The 20,346-nt window shown below is 57.8% G+C and overlaps 9 protein-coding genes across 9 annotated transcripts; 6 read left to right on the top strand and 3 right to left on the bottom strand.

Annotated features, from left to right (window-relative positions):
- Positions 1-424: 424 nt before the first annotated feature.
- On the top strand, positions 425-1,810 carry B0H64DRAFT_438009 (S-adenosyl-L-methionine-dependent methyltransferase; the record flags this gene model as incomplete). The annotated part of the gene is made up of 6 exons (XM_062806306.1): positions 425-507; positions 576-589; positions 656-675; positions 757-866; positions 934-1,265; positions 1,332-1,810. 6 exons carry the CDS (start codon positions 425-427, stop codon positions 1,808-1,810), a joined length of 1,038 nt encoding a protein of 345 aa, XP_062664395.1.
- A 929-nt stretch (positions 1,811-2,739) lies between these two features.
- Positions 2,740-5,257, bottom strand: B0H64DRAFT_334484 (N-acetylglucosamine-phosphate mutase-like protein). The gene is made up of 2 exons (XM_062801105.1): positions 4,139-5,257; positions 2,740-4,083 (listed from the first exon to the last, which is right to left on the bottom strand). The coding sequence occupies exons 1-2, from the start codon at positions 4,913-4,915 to the stop codon at positions 3,223-3,225; spliced, it is 1,638 nt and encodes a 545-aa protein (XP_062664394.1). The 5' UTR covers positions 4,916-5,257; the 3' UTR covers positions 2,740-3,222.
- Positions 5,258-5,748: 491 nt separating this feature from the next.
- B0H64DRAFT_314139 (ERCC4 domain-containing protein) lies at positions 5,749-7,560 on the top strand (the record flags this gene model as incomplete). The annotated part of the gene is made up of 1 exon (XM_062800192.1): positions 5,749-7,560. The coding sequence occupies one exon, from the start codon at positions 5,749-5,751 to the stop codon at positions 7,558-7,560; it is 1,812 nt and encodes a 603-aa protein (XP_062664393.1).
- Positions 7,561-7,706: 146 nt separating this feature from the next.
- On the bottom strand, positions 7,707-8,490 carry B0H64DRAFT_414638 (uncharacterized protein; the record flags this gene model as incomplete). Its single annotated transcript, XM_062805051.1, has 2 exons — positions 7,707-8,377; positions 8,460-8,490. The coding sequence occupies 2 exons, from the start codon at positions 8,488-8,490 to the stop codon at positions 7,707-7,709; spliced, it is 702 nt and encodes a 233-aa protein (XP_062664392.1).
- A 596-nt stretch (positions 8,491-9,086) lies between these two features.
- B0H64DRAFT_25974 (glycosyltransferase family 17 protein) lies at positions 9,087-10,431 on the top strand. The gene has a single exon (XM_062799989.1). The coding sequence runs from the start codon at positions 9,237-9,239 to the stop codon at positions 10,308-10,310; it is 1,074 nt and encodes a 357-aa protein (XP_062664391.1). The 5' UTR covers positions 9,087-9,236; the 3' UTR covers positions 10,311-10,431.
- A 1,135-nt stretch (positions 10,432-11,566) lies between these two features.
- On the top strand, positions 11,567-12,880 carry B0H64DRAFT_25902 (uncharacterized protein). The gene is made up of 3 exons (XM_062799987.1): positions 11,567-11,749; positions 11,917-12,462; positions 12,550-12,880. The coding sequence occupies exons 1-3, from the start codon at positions 11,684-11,686 to the stop codon at positions 12,790-12,792; spliced, it is 855 nt and encodes a 284-aa protein (XP_062664390.1). The 5' UTR covers positions 11,567-11,683; the 3' UTR covers positions 12,793-12,880.
- On the bottom strand, positions 12,873-14,830 carry B0H64DRAFT_25906 (uncharacterized protein). The gene is made up of 2 exons (XM_062799988.1): positions 13,785-14,830; positions 12,873-13,705 (listed from the first exon to the last, which is right to left on the bottom strand). The coding sequence occupies exons 1-2, from the start codon at positions 14,481-14,483 to the stop codon at positions 13,052-13,054; spliced, it is 1,353 nt and encodes a 450-aa protein (XP_062664389.1). The 5' UTR covers positions 14,484-14,830; the 3' UTR covers positions 12,873-13,051.
- Positions 14,831-16,286: 1,456 nt separating this feature from the next.
- On the top strand, positions 16,287-17,690 carry B0H64DRAFT_382076 (uncharacterized protein). Its single transcript, XM_062802842.1, has 2 exons — positions 16,287-16,382; positions 16,444-17,690. The coding sequence occupies exons 1-2, from the start codon at positions 16,348-16,350 to the stop codon at positions 17,342-17,344; spliced, it is 936 nt and encodes a 311-aa protein (XP_062664388.1). The 5' UTR covers positions 16,287-16,347; the 3' UTR covers positions 17,345-17,690.
- Positions 17,691-18,008: 318 nt separating this feature from the next.
- On the top strand, positions 18,009-20,147 carry B0H64DRAFT_449413 (uncharacterized protein; the record flags this gene model as incomplete). The annotated part of the gene is made up of 4 exons (XM_062807090.1): positions 18,009-19,379; positions 19,422-19,803; positions 20,035-20,075; positions 20,135-20,147. Exons 1-4 carry the CDS (start codon positions 18,058-18,060, stop codon positions 20,145-20,147), a joined length of 1,758 nt encoding a protein of 585 aa, XP_062664387.1. The 5' UTR covers positions 18,009-18,057.
- Positions 20,148-20,346: the final 199 nt, after the last annotated feature.

Genomic DNA, 20,346 nt, shown 5'->3' with positions numbered 1-20,346 from the left:
CTGGTTAAATCTCGATACAGACGGGACTTCATCCTCTAGCCTGAGGTTAACACTTAGGTACTCTTTACCTGAGGTGCTTATCGGCTTATCGGAGTCTCACCTCACACGACGACGCCCCTTCCTCCATAAGCGGCGGCGTGTTTTACAATTGACGAGGAACAACACTGCGGGGCAATATTCCCCACATTCGATTAGCGGGCCGTCTTGGAATTTTCCACCCAAATTCTCTGCGCAAAGGCAAGCCCAAGTCCAGACCCCATCGGACTTGCCCATATCCTCAACTTTTTTTTTTGCCTACTTAGGTAGTTCTACTTCTTCATTTTTCCTCAAATACTGAAGAATCATACTAAACCAGACTTTTACCTATCTGAACGTGGTCACCTTCACTACCCTTCACTACTCCAAACAACTCCTACACATCAGCATGGCTGGCGAGGGAATGGAAATCGAGGTTGCCGAGAAGCAGCTTAAGTCGCTCGACCACTCGGAGCAGCACTACTTCAACAGGTATGTTCTTCTTCCTCTGCGTCCCATGGATCCGCGGTCGCATACCAATGCTAACGATTCTGCTCTAGCTATAACCACCATGGTGAGCCGAATTTGCTGTTGGATCTAACACGGACTTCTTGGCTAACCATTGCGACCCCGCGATAAGGCATCCACGAGGAAATGTTGGTGTGTGCCTCTCGACGCCCCGCCACCACCCCTTAAATTCAAAGACAAGGCTGGCTAACCTGCGTGTGCGCGCCTTTGCAGAAAGATGAGGTCCGGACAAGGTCGTACATGAACGCTATCGTTCAAAACAAGCATATCCTTAAGGACAAGGTCGTACTGGATGTAGGATGCGGCACCGGAATTCTCTCCATGTATGGCGCTCTCCCACACACACACACACGATGGCCGCAAGTTCAGCAGCTAACAGACTATCATCAGGTTCGCTGCTAAGGCTGGCGCGAAACACGTCATTGGCGTCGACATGTCGACCATCATCTTCAAGGCGCGCGAGATCGTCAAGGTCAATGGGCTGTCGGACAAGATTACACTGATCCAGGGCAAGATGGAGGAGATCGAAATGCCGTTCCCCAAGGTCGACATTATCATCTCCGAGTGGATGGGCTACTTCCTCCTGTACGAGAGCATGCTGGACACGGTGCTGTACGCCCGTGACACGTACTTGAACAAGGACGGCCTAATCTTCCCTGACAAGGCTACCATCTTTGTCGCTGGAATAGAGGACGGTGATTACAAGGAAGAAAAGATTGGCTGTACGCACCCCCGCCCCATCCACCCAACCACTTTTCGGTTTCCCCAAGATGCTAACCACCCCAAAGTCTGGGATAACGTCTACGGCTTCAACTACAGCCCCCTGAAGGATACCGCCCTCTCGGAACCCCTCGTCGACACAGTCGAGATGAAGGCCGTCGTAACAGACCCGACGCCGGTCCTGACCCTCGACCTCTACAAGGTACAGGCGGCTGACCTGGCCTTCAGCTGCCCGTTCGACCTGACGGCGCGGCGCGACGACTTCATCCACGCGCTAGTAGCGTGGTTCGACATCGAGTTCACGGCCTGCCACAAGCCCATCCGCTTCTCGACGGGTCCCCACACCAAGTACACCCACTGGAAGCAGACCGTCTTCTACCTGCAGGACGTCCTTACCGTCGAGCAGGGCGAGAAGGTCGAGTGCGCCCTGCACAACCGCCCCAACGAGAAGAACAAGCGCGACCTCGACATCAAGGTCGAGTACCGCCTCGAGACAACCGACCCCAACCGCCAGGCCGGTGGGACCTGCCTGTACAAGATGTGCTAGTAGGCGCATCTTAAGCGGACGTATGCTGCTGGGGCCGGCGGCATGTTGGGTGATGTAGCAATGGCGAGAGCAGAGGAGTGAGAAAGGCTCTCGAGGGATGGTGACACGGGATGGGCTAACTAGCGTTACTATGGCTGGCTAGCTGGTGGGCTTTGGTTTTAACCATTAGAGAAGGGTCAACTGGCGTTTCTATGGGCTTTTTGTCGTCGCACGACTGACAGAGGAGAGACAGGAAAGGAAAAGAGAAAGTGACGAGTATGGTGCATGACCTTGAGTGTCTTGATGACGAATAGGGATACCCGTATGTATGCGTGGGATAATTAGAAGGACCTCGTTGTTTGGCGTCTATCCATCTTGACATATCCTCATTCATATTGTAATCCTCTCCATGGACGAACCCCGTCACTCGGTGCGCTTAGGGTGTCAACTCTCGTCTCGTTGTTTTTTTATTCCTATCCACCCGCCAAAGAAGTACCCTACCACCTGTCTACTTATTGAGTTTTAGGTTTCCTCCCTACTTTCCCCTCTCTCTTCCCACTTGGCAGAGCCTAAAAATCAATCATCGTCCTAGTCATCATCGTCAATCATTGATTGTCATATCATTTCCTCTCATCCTCTCATCCTCCCATATCCGTCCGTCTACGAAAAAGCCACCGAACCACAAAACCAAGCAAGAAACAACAAGGCAGGCAAGCAGGTAAACGGGGCAAGCTAAAAGCAGAGAGATGCAAAACAACCACCAGAAGAACGCACCAACTCTTTTTTTTTCGTCTCAACTTTTTCCTTCATCTTTTTTGCCCCCCCCCTCCCCCTTTTTTTTCCCGACCCAACCTAACTCAAGTCTGCTGACTCCCTTCCTTTTCCTCCTCACCATCCTTACCCTCCAGTAACCCCCCCGCGCATCCCTCCCCTTTTTCCTTCTCCCCCTTCTCAACCTTTTCCCCCTCTCCTTCCCTAGGCTCCAGCCCCGCCTCCTTCATCCTCGAATGCCAAGGCCCCAGAAACGGATCCGACGGCGAGGAGCCCACGTCCGGCGTCGTCTCCCCGCTGCTGCAGCTGCTGCAGGGGGCATTGTACTTGGGCACGACGCCGGCGAGGCGCAGGCGCTCCCTCTCCTGGATGTCCTCCTCCATCTCAAACACAAAAGTATCCGTGCTAGTAGTAGTAGTAGTGGTGGTGGTGGTGTATCTGCCGAGCGGGTCGAACCGCGGGTGTTGGTGGTGCGGGGCCGGTTGCAGCTGGGAGAACAACGAGACGCTGCGGTTGCGGTTGTAGTTGTAGTTGTAGTTTCGGCCGGTGTTGGGGTGCCCGTTGTTCGCGGTTAGTAAATCGATGTGGAGCGCTGAGAGGGTGGTGGTGGTAGTGATGGGGCGCGGCTCCAGCGACGATGATGAAACGGCTCGGTCCCGGACCTAGAGGGTCCCGTAGCGCTCAATGATCCTGGCGACGCGCTCGGCGAGCTCGTTGGCCTCGGAGCGGCTGGCGGCTTCGGCGTAGACGCGGCAGGCGTTCTCGGTGCCGCTGGCGCGGGCGAAGGAGCGCGCGTCCTTGTACTTCTTGACGGCCTGGTCGATCTCGTCCTGGGCGCCCTCCGGGTGCGACAGGCGCCGTTCGGCGTCGGTCGTCTGAAACAGGTCCTTGTTGCCCACCTCGACGCGCACAAGGCGGTTGGGGAGGTCGGCATATGTCATGGCCCAGTCGCGGAGGGTCCAGTTCTTGTGGGCGAGGATAACTTCGACCATGAGCGCATCCGAGATGGCATCGCCGACGGTCTGGTTGATCAGATCGCCCAGGGCGGCCAAGGTGTCAAGTGCGTCTTTTTGGGCGGGCGATTGTGGCTCCTTGTTCTTGAAAGAGCTGAGGGCGTCCGGGGAGAAGAGGACCGTGCCGTGGCCGTTGGCCTCAAAGTACACTCCAATATCGAATCCCTGAGCCACATGGTGGAGGTGCTTCACGCCAGTCGGCGTGCAGATGACGGGCAACTTCAGGTGCTGGGTGATGTAATTCGTGCTGGCGCCGTTGGCATAGGCTGTCTGCACGACACCGATGCGCAGTTCGTCCTTGAGACCGGCGCTCTCGACGAGGTCGCCGATGAAGGAGGCGGCAAGCGACGAGATGCGGTCGCCATCCAGCATGACGAACCCGCCCTCAGGATCCAGCCAGTAGTAGATCAAGCGGTCAGCGTCACCATCCAGGGAGCAGCACCTGACGCCAGGCTGGGGCTTGGGGGTGGGAGGAGCCCTCTGCTTCGTTTTTACGAAATCGGCACCGCACTAGAAAGGGGTTAGCAATGTCAAATAGAAAAGGGATAGGGTGCGCGGTGCGTACGTCGAGGTTGAGCAGTTCGGGCCGGAGGACATCGTCGTTGACAACCTTGACATCAAAGTTGACCTTGTCCTTAGGGATGTGCTTGAGGAACTCAGACAGCTTGGGACCGCCAACACCGTTGGCACAGTCCACCTGCAGAGTCCCATTGATCCTCCTGCCCTTCATGGCACGCACGAAGGCCTCGGCAATCTTCTCGTAGTATCCAAGCTCGCTGACCTTGCCATATGACAACGGTGTGCCCTCGCTGTTGGTGGCCCGCACGAGGTAGTGCAGCTGGGGCGTGGTGAGGATCTTGTAGTCGACATATTCGGCCTTAGTAGACTCGAGACCGCCTGCGAGGGCCGTCACCAGCTTGTGGCCCGAGGGTCTCGTGTCGCGACCGTAGACGACCTTGGCGGAAGCCTTGAGATCGATCTTGAGGTCCGTAGCCAGTCTGTTGTAGACCTCAACGAGCTGCTCGTCGCTTGGGGCGTTGACCAGGGCGGTAGCGTAACGTTCCCAATCCTGCTCGAGCATGTCGCCTAGGGGATCGACAATCTTGACGCCGTTGTCGACGGCCGGGTTGTGGCTGGCAGTGATCATAACACCGATGGCCTGCCCGTTAAGCTTGCGGCTCCGAAGAGAGGCGAGAAGACCGACACGGAACGAAATACCCTCGAGCAGATCGGCCTTCATGCGGAACCCGGCGGTGCCATAAGTGTAGAACCTGCCCTTCTCAAGGGGCACGATCGGGTGCTTGGCCGAAGCCTCTAGGATTGCCCTGTCGTGGTTCTCCATTTTGGGTGGCGGTGTTTATATTTGCAAGGTACCGACGGGGATTGGAGTGTATGGAGGTAGGCAAGGTAAGGTGGGTAAGTAAATGTTGGGTGCTACCGGAGCTCCGAATAGTAGGTCAGGTAGTAGTTGTTTGGAATGGGTGATGCGGGGTATTGGTGAGGAAGAACGGGAGATTTAAAGACGTGGTGAGGATCAGAAATGAAATGACGCAATTGTTGGATGTGAATAGCCCAGATTTTAGCCCAGGAACAGTAAATCGAAGAAAAGAAGGAGGAAGGGGGAGGCTCAGGAACACGAGATGGGTGGTGGTTTTAGAGGTCGGACTGAAAGCGGTGGAGGCCCTGAGGGAGCTGCCCCGCGCTGGGCTGTTAGGTGCCGGGGTGTGTTGGAGGTCGAGGTGGGGGTTGAGGGACCTCTTGGCAATGTGGGACATCGCAAGCTAGCCTAATAGGGAAAGCGCCCTCATCCTGGCGAATTGTTGGTTGACCTTTTGGAACGCGTCGCTCGAGGAACGCCTGCCTTGTTCATTCACTTCCATTCACTACCACCTCGACAACTCATCGCAGCAAAGACCGGGCAGGACAACACACGATGCATTGGCAAATTGCAATTTGAGACGCTATCAAGGTTGCATCCCTTGCTTCCATTTGCTCATTTTGCTATCTTTCTTTTCCTTTTGGGTCGATTCCAGTCCGTTTGCTGGGGCGCGCCCTCACCCACTCTGGAACTTGTTGACTTTGCCCCCTTTTGCTTATTTATTCAATTTCTTGTCCCGTTCTTTACTTGCTTTGAGGCTCACCGTCACTGCATCCATACCTGACCTGGCCTGCCCAATGTCTCAGGACACGTGTGCGAACCCTTTGCTTCTCGGATGGGTCAAGGAATGGTGGGAAACGGCTCGGGAGAGCAACTCCAAGGGTGTCACCACTTACAAGCATGCCTACGACTCACTCAAGGCCTGCCCCATCGCTTTCGAACACCCCTCGTCGCTTCAGCAGCTAAAGGGCTTCGGGCCGAAACTATGCGAGCGGTTGACCGAGAAGCTCAGGGCGCACTGCGAGGAAAATGGCGTGCGCATGCCCCCTCATCCGAGTTCCAAGAAGCGGGCCAACAGACCAACGGTAGTCCAAGATGGCGGAGAGGACGAGTCTGCACGCCCAGCCAAGAGGGCCAAGAAGCCAAAGGCATATGTACCTGCCTACCGGTCTGGGGCGTATGCGCTGGTGGTTGCCCTCTCGAAACCAGGGCAGGAGGTGGTGGGGATGCCCAAGGCTGACCTGATCGAGGAGGCTCAGCCGCACTGCGACTCGTCGTTCTCGGCGCCGAGTGACCCTACTAAGTTCTACACGGCCTGGAATTCGATGAAGACGCTGCTCCAAAAAGAGCTGGTGTATGAGCGCGGCCGACCCCTGAAGAGATATGCTCTAACGGATGAGGGATGGGAAGTGGCTAAAAGGATCCGGGAAACGACTGTTCCCAAGGCCAGCACTAGCAACGAAAACTCAACCGTTGCGTCTGCCGGGCCCAGTAGACAAGCCGGGCTACCAGCAACCGCTAATGCTAGTGCTCGATCAACATTTGCTGAGCCCATCGATCTTGACGATGACGACGATAACGACGATGATGACGAGGGCCGTGTTATCCCCCAGGAACGGAGGACTACTGAATTTGGAGACGTAGTAGCAGACGGGACAGTCGTGCCCGACGATGCGGAGCTGCCATCATTCACACCGATCAGGCTCGCCCCTGGTACATTTACGGTGGAGCTAATACTGGACAACCGAGAGGTCAGGGCCAAAACGGACCGTGACTACATTCAAGAGGAGCTCGCAAAGCGAGGCATAAAACCAATTGTGCGTGCCCTAGAGCTAGGCGACGCCCTGTGGGTCGCCCGATGCAGACAGGCGGGCTGGCTACCTCGGCAGGGGGCGGAAGGCGACGAGGTGGTTCTCGATTGGATCGTCGAGAGGAAGAGGTTAGATGACCTCCTCGGCTCACTCCGAGACGGCCGGTTCCACGAGCAAAAATTCCGTCTCAAGCGGTCCGGGGTGAAGAACGTCGTGTACGTGGTGGAGGAGATCAGCATGGATTCCACCCACTTCCAGAAATACGAAGAAGCGGTCCAGTCGGCCATGGCGTCGATGCAAGTAGTTAACGGCTACTTTCTCAAGCAGACGCAAAAGATGGACGACACAATTCGCTATCTAGCGTCCATGACCAAGATGCTCAAGTCGGTGTACGAGGGCAAGACACTCGATGTGATACCGACAAAGGTCCTCACGACGAAGAACTACCTCCCCCTGCTGAAGCATCTCCGCGAGACGCAACCGTCGGCCAGCCATCACATTAGCTATCCCGCGTTCGCGTCGTTAGCATCCAAATCGCAGAACATGGCCCTGCGGGACTTGTTTCTCAAGATGCTGATGTGTTCCAAAGGGGTAACGGGTGAGAAGGCCATCGAGATTCAGAGGGTATGGAAGACGCCGAACGACTTTGTCAGGGCGTTTGAACAGTGTGGTTCGGGTGAAGAAGGGAGGAGACGCAAGATGGACCTGGTCGCGAACAGGCTGGTGCATCTCGTGGGACGGAAGAAGATGTCCAAGGCTGTGAGCCAGAAGCTAGCAGAGGTATGGGGGGACGTGTGATTTTATTAGGGCCGCGCAGACCCAACCCCAGCATTTAGATACCCCAAGATAAACAAATGTAGTCAGACCCACTGCACTATTGACCCATTCAACCACGCCTCCCCTTCCGGCCCAGGGACGAACAACTACACGGCCAGGTAGCCCACCTAAGCAGCACCCCCCTTCCCAGCCCCCTCCAGCACCTTCTTCAACAACCCGCCACTCCCCTCCCCCAACCCCTCCAAATACCCCTTCAAACTCTTCTCCACATACTTGGCCGTCATATCCACCTCCAGGTTCACCGTCTCCCCCACCGCCTTCGCCGCCGTCACCACCCGCTCCTGGGTGTACGCGATCAGCATCACCTCCCACCAACCCTCGTCATCATCCACGCGCGTCACCGTCAGGCTCGCCCCGTCCACCGCCACGAAGCCCTTGTGCACCACGTACCGCAGCGCCTCCCGCCGCCCCGGCGCCAGCCGCAGCGTCACCGCATTGCCGTCCGGTTCCCGCGACAGGATGGTGGCGGTGCAGTCCACGTGGCCCTGCACGAAGTGCCCGCCCATGCGCGTGTCGGCGCGCACGGCGCGTTCCAGGTTGACGCGCGAGGTGGGGGTGAGCGTGCCGAGGTTGGTGAGGCGGAGGGTTTCGGGGGCGATGCCGACTGTGAAACTGGGGGCTGGGGCGGTGGGGGTGAAGGTGGTGACGGTTAGGCAGACGCCGTTGATGGCGATGGAGTCGCCGAGGTGGCAGTCCGATAGGAGGGTTGAGGTGGGTGGGAGGGTGATGGTCAGGGAGGTGCCGCCTGTGGCGTCGGAGGGGTTGAGCTCCGTGACGGCTGGGAGGGGGGGTGGTGGTGGTTAGGTTGGTTTGGGTTGGGGACAAAGGGGGGACTGGGGTGGTAAAGGGGGGAGACGTACTGCCGATCTCTTCGACGATGCCGGTGAACATTGTGACGGTGTTGAGGGTTAAATGTCGAATGTTGAGTGAGATGAGGTGGTGAAGAGTCAGGAGCGGGTGGTAAGTCGGCTGAATTCTTGGGAGGGTCGGTCCGTTGTAGGGAGCTGTGTGGAATTACTACACACAGGAATCTGCTCGATTAAACCTGCAATATATTCAGGTCTCGTTGATTATGAGAAACTTGGTGTATTATTTTCAATCTCTTGGAACTTGCTGAGCAACCGGGCTCGGCATCGGACACCGACATGGTGGGGTTCTGAGCTACCCCGCGACTCCAATCAACCTCATCACCAACTTGGGAACAGGGGGTTAGGGTTCGGCATGATTTCAACTGGTGGCTAACGAGGAATCCAAGTCGTCGAGGTCATGTTTGGCACACGGCTTCCCCAATACGGAGACACATTCCTCCCACGGGGATTTTGTGACCGAACCCACAGATTGACGATAATGAGCCCGATGCGGAAGGTAACTTCCTAACAGCCCGACAGTGTGGCACGGTGCCGTTTGTGCCAAGCCAATCATGAGTGCAGCTTCGCAACAGGGCGCAGGGCGGCAAGCAAGCACCAACTTGTTTCGCGACAAGGGCCAGCTCCTCCGTGCTGACGGGGAAAATACGATGATGGCGCTCAAACCGCCCCCTCGTCGCATTCGCAATCTTCTTTCCGATTCTTTTTCCTGATCCTGTTATCATATCCCCCATTCCCCCATTCCCCCATTCCCATGAGCACCAGTTCACCATGTCGCGCAGGACGCGGCAGCTATGGCGCTGGGTACGGGTAACAGCTGTACTCGGAATCATTTGGTTAGTGCTCAGCGTCGCCCGCAGGAACAGTGACAACAACCCGCTCTCCCCCACCTGGGCTTCCCGCGATGACAACGCTCTCGACATCTGCCGCCAGTATGGCTGGAAGCCCTTCCGTCCCAAAGACCCGAGCAAGCCGCGCAAGGTGTACGACCTGATGATGTTCAACACCGAGCTCGACCACCTCGAGATCCGCCTCAACAGCACCTGGGACGAGGTCGACTACTTTGTCATCGTCGAGGGCAGCAAGACCTTCACCAACCACGCCAAACCCCTGACGCTGAAGCGCTACCTCCCCGACTTCAAGCCCTACCACTCCAAGATGATCTACCACGAGATCGAATACCCGCCCGACTTCAAGCCCCGCACCACCTGGGACATGGAAGACCTGCAGCGCAATAGTATGCTCACGCAGGTCTTCCCGCACCTCAGCGGGCGGCAGGCGCCACAGCACGGCGACGTGCTGGTGGTATCAGACGTGGACGAAGTCCCGCGACCGGAGACGCTGCGGGTGCTGCGGGCGTGCGAGTTCCCGCGGCGGCTGACGCTGTCGTCGCGGTTCTACTACTACTCGTTCCAGTGGCTGCACCGCGGGCCCGAGTGGCCGCACCCGCAGGCGACCTTCTACCAGGGCATGCTCAAGACGCTGCGGCCCAACGACCTGCGCATCGCCGACGGCGGCATGTGGCCCTTTCGCGAGTGGGAGAAGGGCGTGCTGTCCAACGCCAGCTGGCACTGCTCGTCGTGCTTCGAGACCGTCGCCGAGCTGCTCGGCAAGATGGCTGCGTTCTCGCATACGAGTATGAATGCGAAGAAGTTTCGCGACGAGCGTCGGATTGTGGACTATATCAGGAGGGGCAAGGACCTGTGGGATCGCAAGGGCGAGGTGTACGACCGTGTTGAGGGGAACCAGGACGTGCCGCGGTTTTTGTTGGAGAATAAGGAGCGTTTTGGATACATGCTCGATAGGGACGGGCCGACGGCGGGGTTTACGGACTATGAGGGGTAGGGTGGAGGGGGCTGGCCGGCGTCGGGATGGACGATATTTATACCCGTGGGTGGTTGGGTTGATCGGTTTGCGGTGGTTACAACGCGTGATGAACTTGGAAACACAAAGGCGCACATGGAACCAGGACGGATACAAGGGGTTGGGTGCCTGGTGGTTGTCCCTCGCGAAGCTGTTACACCACCGCAAGGTTGTGCTAACGCTTCAGCAGGTATGTAGATGGGTTCGATACCCCTGTATATTCATCATATGAATGTATGATAGATTGAGATCAGGGGACGAGGACCGTTGTGAAGCTTGTCATCCCGCCTGAGCTCACTTCTGCCTTTTGAGACCACCCCTCTAATTCGAACCCCAGTGGACGTCGTCCCAGACGGATACCATCCTTTATTTTCTAACCCACTTACACGAGAACCTGTAAGCACCATGATGTTGTACTTAAGCAACACCGAGAACATTGGCATGCGGGGCGGGTCCCCGTTGCCTCTGGCAATGCACCAAGCACCATTGGCCGTCTCAAGCTTCGCCGAGACTCGCACGGCAGCTGGGTCATGGCATCTGGTCGTGGCATCGGCTTGGCGATCGATTTGGAAGGTCACACTAACCTCGGGCCACGAGGGGCATTTATCGAGATCTCTGCCGGTTGGTTCCTAAGGATTTATTGAGACATATCGGAATCCTCCTGCCTGCTCCTTACCAAAGGGTGCCTCACGGACAACGCAAGTGCATCAACTCGGAAGATGTGTAAGCGGAAACCAAGAAAGATGCAGAGCTACCGGAGGATCCTATCCAGACATTGTGGGTAACTCTGTCACTGCGGTCGGCCGAAGTCGGCTCCGGGGACGCGGGTAGTGCATGCCGGCCCGGCCCGCGTCCGACTCAGCCTCGGGCTCACCGTCCACAACGTCTGATGTTTACTACTACTTGTAGTATGCATCAACAAAGCAGCTTTTGATACCACGCTACAAATGACGGTGGGATGCTTTGCGCTGCCGGTTATGGGTAGGACACACACTGCCGTTTGCAGCGTGATGAACATGGAAACGGGCACGTGCGGGTCTCTCCGGCGGTTGAAGACGGTGAAAGCGAAGCGGGAAGACCGCCAATCAAGGGCACCCGCTGCCGTGATAGTGGCTTCCATTCTCCGCACTAGCTCGGTACCCCTCAACGCATGTGCAGTGCAGTGACCTCAAGAAGCGTGGTCCCAATGATATCCCCCAAATCCCCAATTCCTTTCACAACGCCTCCCTCTTATAAGAAACGGTTGCGGGGTCCCAAAAGGTTCCAGCCAGCCACCCTGCGCCAACTGAACAACCCCGGTGCAACACCAACAACTAGTATCGTGATACACGGCTGTATCTCACGCATCCATCACCATGGGATCCGTTGCTGCAGACAGCTCAGAGGAGCAACCATTTACGGTGTTAATCACTGGTTTCGGGGTACGTCCTCTCCCTATCCCACCACACTCGGCGTTGGAGAAGGAAGCTTCTTCTGCCCAACCGAATACCACACCCCCACAAAGCAACAAAACACCAACATCACCACCTCCCTTCCAACCCCCTCATAACCTCAATAACCAAACCCCCATCTAACAAAACCACCACAGCCCTTCAAACGCGACTACCCCGTCAACCCCTCCTGGGAAATCGTGCACTCCCTCCCCACCCACCTCCCGCCCCTCCGCGCCAAAGCACCCCACCACCACTACCCATCCTCATCATCATCATCATCATCGCCCCCCCAACAAAATCAACAACAACCCGCCATCCCCCCCGTCCGCCTCCTCGTCCACCCGTCCCCGATCCGCGTCAACTACCAAACCGTGCGCGCCCTCGTGCCGCAGCTATGGGACCTCGATGGTGGTGCGGCCCGCACGCGCATCGATGCGGCTATCCATGTTGGCATGGCCGGGCCGAGGCTGTTTTATAGTATCGAGCGAAGGGGGCATCGGGATGGGTATGGCATGCCGGATGTGGATGGGGAGTTACTCGGTGATGAGGATGGGGAAGGGGGTGGGGAGGGTGATGATAAAAATAAAGATAAAGAGGGGGGTGGTGAGGGGAAGAAGAGGTTCTGGAAGGGGTTGCCGGCCGAGTTGGAGACGGCGTTGGATGTGGAGGATGTGTTGGGGAGGTGGAGGGGGCATTCGCCGGTATGTGTTACATTCCCTTTTTGGTTCTTTTGGTTCTTTTGGTTCTTTTGGTTCTTTTGGTGAGGGGACGCTGACACCCACCCGCAGAAACACATGGATCTGAGAATCTCCGAGGACGCCGGGCATTACCTGTGCGACTTCATCTACTTCTCGAGCCTGGCGCACCTGGAGAAGGCCGGGGAGCAGAGGAAGGTCCTGTTCCTGCACGTGCCGAGTGATGCGTCGGAGCATAGCATTGCTACCGGGCGGGATCTGCTACTACAGTTGGTGCGGTCGGTGGTGGAGAGCGAGATGGCGAAGAGAGAGGGCAAGGCAGAGGCGGCGAGTTGAGGTCTTGATTCATTCCACTTGCAGCAAGCTGGCGTTACCGTGGTTTGGTCTAGGTTTTGGGCATCATCTTTGCGTAAGGAAGGGTTGTTCTGGTTTGGGTTACTCATGACAATGATGGGATCAATTCGGCATGTCTCGTTAGCCGTCGTCTCAAATATCAAATCTAGCCCGGCCCATGTATGCCCTTCTACCCCTCCACCCCCAAATACCAAGCACCAGCAATCGTCTATTTACCCCCTTGCCCGTTAACTTTTGTATGTCACAACCCACCGTTTACAGCCCCTCCCAATTTGAACGGCGCGCCGAGGTACTGCACCGGCGCCTGCACCCTGACACCCAACGACGCCGCCGTCTTGAGCACAAACTCGGGCTCCCTCAAAAACTGCCTCCCGACCAGCACCAAATCCGCCTTCGCCCCGGTCCCATGCTCCTCCTCCGCATCCACCTCCACCGTCCCATTCCTCCCCTCCCCATTCCTCCCCTTCTCCCCATTAACATTAACAGCCGGCCACGTCCCGCCCGCCTGCACCATACTCCTCGCCATCTCCGCCGTGGCAATCGCGCCCACGGCCCCAATCGCCAACCTCTCCTCCCCATCCCGCCACAACGCCGCCCGGATCTCCCCCGCCAGGTCGGCCTGGTAGTACGCATCCGCACGGATCTTTTGCGCCGGGCTGTTGCCGCCCGAGGTCACGTCCAGCAGGTCCACGCCCAAGTCCGGGAGGAGTGCGGCTAGTTGTTGGCTCTGGGCCAGGTCCCAGGAGGGTTGGCCGGTGTGCTCCATCCATTCGGTGGCCGAGATGCGGAGGAGGAGGGGCATGGTGGGGGGGATGACCGCGCGGATGGCAAGGATGGTGGAGGTGAGGAGGCGGGTGCGGTTGGTGAAGCTGCCGCCGTAGGCGTCGGTGCGTTGCTGGGGCGGGGGCGGAGGGGGGTTAGTGATGTGCTTTTGTGCTGGTTTTGGTTTTGAAGGAGGGGGGGGGCTTGCTTACGTTGGTGATTGGCGAGAGGAACCCGGAAAGGAGGTAGCCGTGGCCGGCGTAGATCTCGATGGTGTCGACGCCGGCCTCCACAGCGCGGCGGGCGGCGTCGGCGAAGCTCTGGATGACTCCCTCGATCTGGGCCACCGTCATCTCGCGGGGCGTCGGGTACCCCTCGTCCCAGGCGATGGCGCTCGGCGCCCATAGGTTATCGGGCCACCCCCCAGCCTCGGCCGTGGCGACCTGGGGGCACGTTGGGGTGGTGTGCCAGGGGACGAGCGTGCTGGCCTTGCGGCCGGCGTGGGCGAGCTGGATGCCGATCTTCTGGCCCTGGGAGTGCACAAAGTCGACGACGCGCTTCAGCGGCGCGATCTGGCTGTCCTTCCACAGGCCGCCGTCCTCGGGCGACATGCGGCCGTTAGGGGTCACGGCGGTGGCCCCGACGATGGTCAGGGCGGCGCCGCGCACGGCGAAGGCGCCCAGGTGCACGAGGTGCCAGTCCGTGAGGTGGCCGTCCTCGGTCGAGTACATGCACATGGGGCTAACAACGAACCGGTTCTGAAGTGTCATGCCCCGGAGCCTCAATGGCGTGAACAGCGTGGGCACATCGGCACCCGTATCGAGCGCCGTTCCCGCCGGGGCTGTCTTGATGGGGGTGTAAAAGGGGACGCCCGCGGCCGCGGTGTTTGGGGCGAGCTTCTCGACCGTCATTTTGGCTGTGTGTATGGCGTGTAAGAGATGGAAAGATGCTGTGTAACAGTAGATCGAGTGTTGGTGTAACGCCCGATCAGTGAGACGACTCGAGGGTAGGGAGTTCAACTAGAGGGTGACCCGGTGGTTGAAGAAGGACCCCAGGACAGCGGAGGAGGGGGTTGTCTTTCACCATCATAGCTGAAAAAGACAGTCCTCGTTGGGCGATCAGTAACTACTCATTGGGCATTCAGAAACGGCCACGCGACCAGCTCGCTAAGGGAATTAGTCGGTGTATCTAAGACAAAAAGCATACAGACTTGGATGTACGAATAATCTCCACCAAATCAGAAGTCTTCCACACTTCACCAATTACCCCGTCAGATGCAGGTCAACAAAGCTCTCCAAACCGCCATCGACCGGCTAACCTCTTGACGGGTTAACGGAGTAGAGGTGCGAGTTCGAGTTGGTGATGCGTAACTTCAACGAGCCAAGGGAGTGGAGGGTGGTGATTCGGCTTATATAGTTCTCTAACCTCTATCTTCAGTTCAGAGGGAATACTCCGTCGGTACATACATTACCTCGGTATTTAACCCTTGAACAATCATCGAAGCTCAACCTCGGTGCCTTTTTTCTCCTTGCGAAGAACAAATAGCAATTCATAGTAGCGCTGGCTGACGGTGAAAGTTGTTTGGTTCAGTTGGGAAAATGATAGCTATCGAGCTATCCCAGCCTCCAAGCGCCCATCGCCGATGGGGGTTTGATCGGGGTTGTCAATCGTTACAATTTGGACGTCGAATCGGATGAATGGCGCAATTTTTGTGAAGCACCCGAAGACCGGGACCCTGGAGCTTGCTTGCCAATGATGGGTGGAGCAAGACCAGCCCTAACCCTCTTGCTATTCGAATCATCCGGAATTAATTAATTCGCACTGTCCCATTGCCGCGCTTTCCTTCTGACCAAATCGTGCAACGCAGAACCGAATCTCGATTCGCAATTCGAAAACTGACAAATCGCCGTCATCCCGAAAATGCACGGAAGAGTGTCTGCAGTACGGATATCGCCATTTTATATCGGAAAAAGCACCAGCGGGTAGTTAGTCCCAGTGCCCCACTGGCTTTCGACAGCGTTCATGGTCCACCTCGCGAGGATGAACACGATGACTTGCGGGGGGAAAGTTTCCGAGACTCCGCTTGCCGAGAGATCCTCGACACCCTGGCGTGTTTGGATGTCAACGCCCTGACCCCAGCCTATATTCTGAGTTCGATATCGCATCTCGTTTCCATCACGGGCAGCTCGAAACGGACTGTGACGGCGAGGTGGATACACAAGGGGCCAGCAGACATGGGAATTATCTCAAAGCGGCAACCAAAGCCCCAAACGCCAAAGAACAACCCCAAAACGGGTATCCCCTCAGTGCTCCCCTGTGCTGTCCCGCCAAGATCGAGGGGGTGAGCCCCCTTGCTCGCGGGGTCCCTGGCGCTGTCCCAGGTTCCGCCACAGGGGGGTCGAAACGAAACGCAGGGGCGAGAACCAGAGATAGTCGTGACTCGCTTCGCTTTTCAATCCCACTCTCCGGCCCAGCCTGCCGGAGATGTCGCGCGACCGGTGGCACTGAGACGGACTGGACGGACGAAGTGTGTCGGGCGGAATACTCATAACTAAACCCGAGAGCCATGTCGTAAGGGGGGAGGGGACATGAACGTCTCATGTAAAACATACTTCGCCCACTTCCGACACCTTTCCTTCGCCCATTTTCGTCATTTTCCTTCACACCCATCCGGTCATTACTGCCAAACACGTTTTGGCTGCTGAGCGGCCAACAAAAAAAAAAAAAAAAAAAAAACTGTACCCCGGTGGTCTATAATCAACAACGAAGCAGACGATGAGGTGGAGCGCAAGCAAAACGGTGGTCGGCTCGTGAGTGTCTCGGGCAAACCAAGTACATCTGGAGAAACCAACTAACGTTCTGACGCGACAGCATCGAGGGGTGTGATGTTGTGAAGGTGTTAGTCGGGGAGGAACAGCGAGAGTTCACAATACACAGGGAGCTGCTGAGCGAAAGCTGCGCCTTCTTCCAGGGCCATATCGAAGCAATCCCCTCCCCGTCAAGTCCGGGAGAGGATGGCGACGAGGACGAGGAGGACTCGGTCCTCTGGCTCCCAAACGAGGGACCCGATATGTTCGAGATCTTTGTCCTCTGGCTCTACCAACGCCGCCGATTCCCCACCTTCATCGACAGCGCCCTCCAGACCGCGTGTCCGGACAAGTTCCGCACTCTGCGCACCAACCTCGTACGCCTGCACCTCTTCGCCGCCGTCATCGACCTCCCATGTCTCCAGGACGCCGCCATGGACGCCCTCCAGGACATGTATCTGCGCTTCGACTGGGACATGTCGCCGCGCTTCCTGTCCTTCCTCTTCGCCGACTGCGACCCCCAGCACGCCGTGCGCCTGCGCAAGTGGGCCGTGGCCATGCTCGCCTGGACCCTCCACGGGGGCGCGGACAAACCCGGTGCCCGCCACGACGCCGACAAGTTGTTCGTCCTCTACCCGGAGCTCAACGCCGACTACACCATGCACCTACAGAAGATGACCCAGAGCCGCGCCGACGTGCGTATCAAGAACCCCCAGCTGCGCCTGCCCGCCAACGGCCTGCGCAGCGGCGAACGCATGTTTGGCTTCCGCCAGTGCACCTTCCACAGTCACCGCGCCACCGTCGGCGAGGGGCCCTGTCCCCATGCGCTGGCCATGGGCCACACTCCCGCCCCGCCGCTCGTGCCGAGGAGGGATAAGGACGAGATGGAGTCGGATAAGGACGAGGCCGACATCATCTCGCCCGTGCGGGATCTGAACGAGGTTTCGTATCTCGACCTTTCTTGAGGGCCGTTGGAGGACGCATGTCCTCGTCTACGGAATCTTGAACTTGGATACGTCCCTCCTCCGCCGGCGTTGCGGGAGGGAGGGTAATGATCACCCACCACTTGGTGCGGAGCCGCCACAAAAGACCGAAGATGCGCAAAACGGAACGAGCCCACGCCAGGTATGGACGACAGGGGGTATATAAACTCGGGAAATGCGCCTACTCAGCTGCTGGCGGTCGATCACGCGCCCATTTAATTTAGAGGAGGGATATACAGCAAGGACGCCTAGATCGCGGCTTGATTAGACCGAGCCATATAGGTCATAAATCCACACAAGAATGCTAATCAATATTGTCATGACAAAATTCAACTACTTCTCTCACATTTCTCATCCCACATTCATCTAATTGTCGCAGACCTAGGCAGCGAAAAGCGTTCTTCCAAAAGATATTGCCAACAGCACCCTTTGTTTCGACGTGGTGTTTTCCGACCCCCTAACAAAGACACCCCCGGATCCCGCTTGTTGGAGCGTTAGAAAACAAAGCCATTCTTCATCAAACGAACTAGCCACTCCAATCAATTCCTTGGACTACCGTTAGAAGGCATATATGTACAAGATGATCAATCACTCGCCGATATAAGCTTGAAACCTTTACATGTTCACCCAAGTGCCCCCCCCCCCTTCTACATGCCCCTGAGATCACACGCAATAACCTAGACAACCACACGAGCATGTCGAATCAAGAGAAGGCCGACAAGGGCGAGCTCTCATTTGGCGTCGAGCTCGAGTTCCTCTTCTACTTCAAGAACCCTCAGCTCGACGACTCCCAAGATCCCGGGTGCCTCGTGGTCGACGAGGAGGAGGAACTCGAGCTTCCGCCAGCACTCGTACTCCCCAAGGCCATTGTGTATCCCGAGTACGGGGAGTATGAACGCGAAGACGAGGAGGAGGGCGAGGAAGACCGGGAGGGCGCGGGCGAGAACACCCCGCGGGCGTGGGCAACCGGCTTGATCAAGCAAGCCATCCTCAGCGTTCCGGGAGCCAAGCTCGAGCGCACTAGCACGGTGGTCGACCAGCCGCACCGAGACATGTACGTCATGACCGAGCCCGGCGCGACGTACGGCGGGTGGTCGGTCAAGCGCGACGGCTCCGTCCACGACGACTACTTCAAAGTTAGCGGGTACAGCTACCGCGCCTTCGAGGTCACCAGCCCCGCGCTCTGGGACAGGCCCGAGAGCCACCGCCACGTCCAGCTGGTCGTCCAGGAGCTGATCAACCGCTTCCGCCTGCGCGTCAACCTCTCGACGGGGTTGCACTGCCACGTCGGCGCCGGCATCGAGCCTGTGGGCGAGGAGGCGGAGGAGGAGACGGGAACCCAACCCAACGGGGACACCAAGCAGAAACAAAGCAGTTTCCGCCTAGCAAAGCACTCACTCGGCGTCTTCAAGCGCGCGGCCGCACTAATGTGGGCAGCCGACGGCTTCATGGCGCAAGCCTTCCCACCGGAACGCGGCCTCAGCGAGTTCGCCCCCCCGATCGGCCTCTGCTCGCGCCTCGCGCACGGCGTACAACTGCACCACTACCACGACGCCTCCCAAACCCTCCACACCCACGAAGAAGCCCTCCCCTCCCACCCGCCCCCCACCCCCTTAGACAAGCTCACCCCCCTCCCCAAATCCCAACAATCATCATCCCTCCTCCCCTCCACCCACACCCCACGCCTCCACCCAGACCACTTCCTGCCCGCCCTCCGCCGCAACAGCATCCCCCCCGCGGCGCAAGCCCGCTTCGACCTCCTCGGCCCCGTCAAGACCACCGCCGTCCCCGACATCGCCCAGCTCGCGGGCGTGAGCGTGCGCGCCGGCGTGGCGCACATCCTCGCCTGCCGCAACCGCGCCGAGGTCGCGAGCCTGTTCGGGGCGCCGTCGGACACGCCGTATTATGAGAGGGCGAATTATAACCTGCAGGCGTATCGCATGGACGGGGTGGCGGATGCGAGGAAGCCGGCTGCGACGGTGGAGTTCCGCGAGGCGCCGGGGTCGTTGGACCCCGTGTGGGTGGGGACGTGGGTGCAGGTGTGTTTGGGGTTTTTTAGGTTTGCGAGGGATGCCGGGGAGGAGCGGTTCTGGGGTGTGGTGGGGAGGTTGGCGGAGGCGGAGGAGGCGGCCGTGGAGGAGGAGGCGTTGAGGGAGGAGGAGGCGGTGGAGTGGGAGGATGAGGAGGGGGAGGGGGAGGAGGGTGGTGGTGTGTACGGTGCGCTGGTGGGACGGCGGCAGGCTAAGAGTGCGCTGCGCTATGATGTGATCTCGCTGCTGATGGATATGGGCTTGTTTGCTGAGGCGTTGTTTCTGGAGCGTAAGCTGTGCAGTGATCCGTTGCAGTTCTGGTACCCGTGTCGTCTGGCCGACGCGCCGCATTGGTTTGAGGACGACGTGTCCCCCGAGCCTGAGTTACCTGGGCCTGACGACCCCCGATGGGTGAGTGTGAAGATGGATGGCTCCATGCCTCGCTGGGGAGAGGCGCAGATAAGACCGGTGAACGGTGCTGGCGGTGATTCTGATGACAATGGGGGATCCTCGAACGCGACGTCGCCGTTTGTTACTAATCCCACCTGGATTTGGCTCCGGGATCAGCAGCTACAACATAGAGCACCTCAAGCGGTGCCCTCTGATCCTCCTCCTGTCTATGACGAGAGTGATACTTGGTAGGTACTACCGTGCAACTATGAGCGATGGCTCCTGGGCGAACGGTAGGTTGGGAAAATGGGCCGAGTTAGAAACTGATATGTTTTTTGACCGCCTATAATAGAGTTGAATGCTAGAACTAATAATAGAAAACATACCAATATAACCCAAAGGTGAAAGAACGAATGTCAGCAAGTGTATTCGGAGGAACGTAAAAGGAGAGCAGAATATGTAGAGCTGGGCTTGCCGATCCATGCACCACATGGTTGTCCCTCCTTGGGTTAATTGCCCCTTGGCTTAAGTTGAAAGAACCAGGATAACCATCTATCTCCTATT

This window comes from Chaetomium fimeti, assembly GCF_033439085.1.
Source record: "Chaetomium fimeti strain CBS 168.71 chromosome Unknown B0H64scaffold_1, whole genome shotgun sequence".
Classification (NCBI taxonomy): Eukaryota; Fungi; Ascomycota; class Sordariomycetes; order Sordariales; family Chaetomiaceae; genus Chaetomium; species Chaetomium fimeti.
This window is presented reverse-complemented; position numbering and strand designations above follow the sequence as displayed.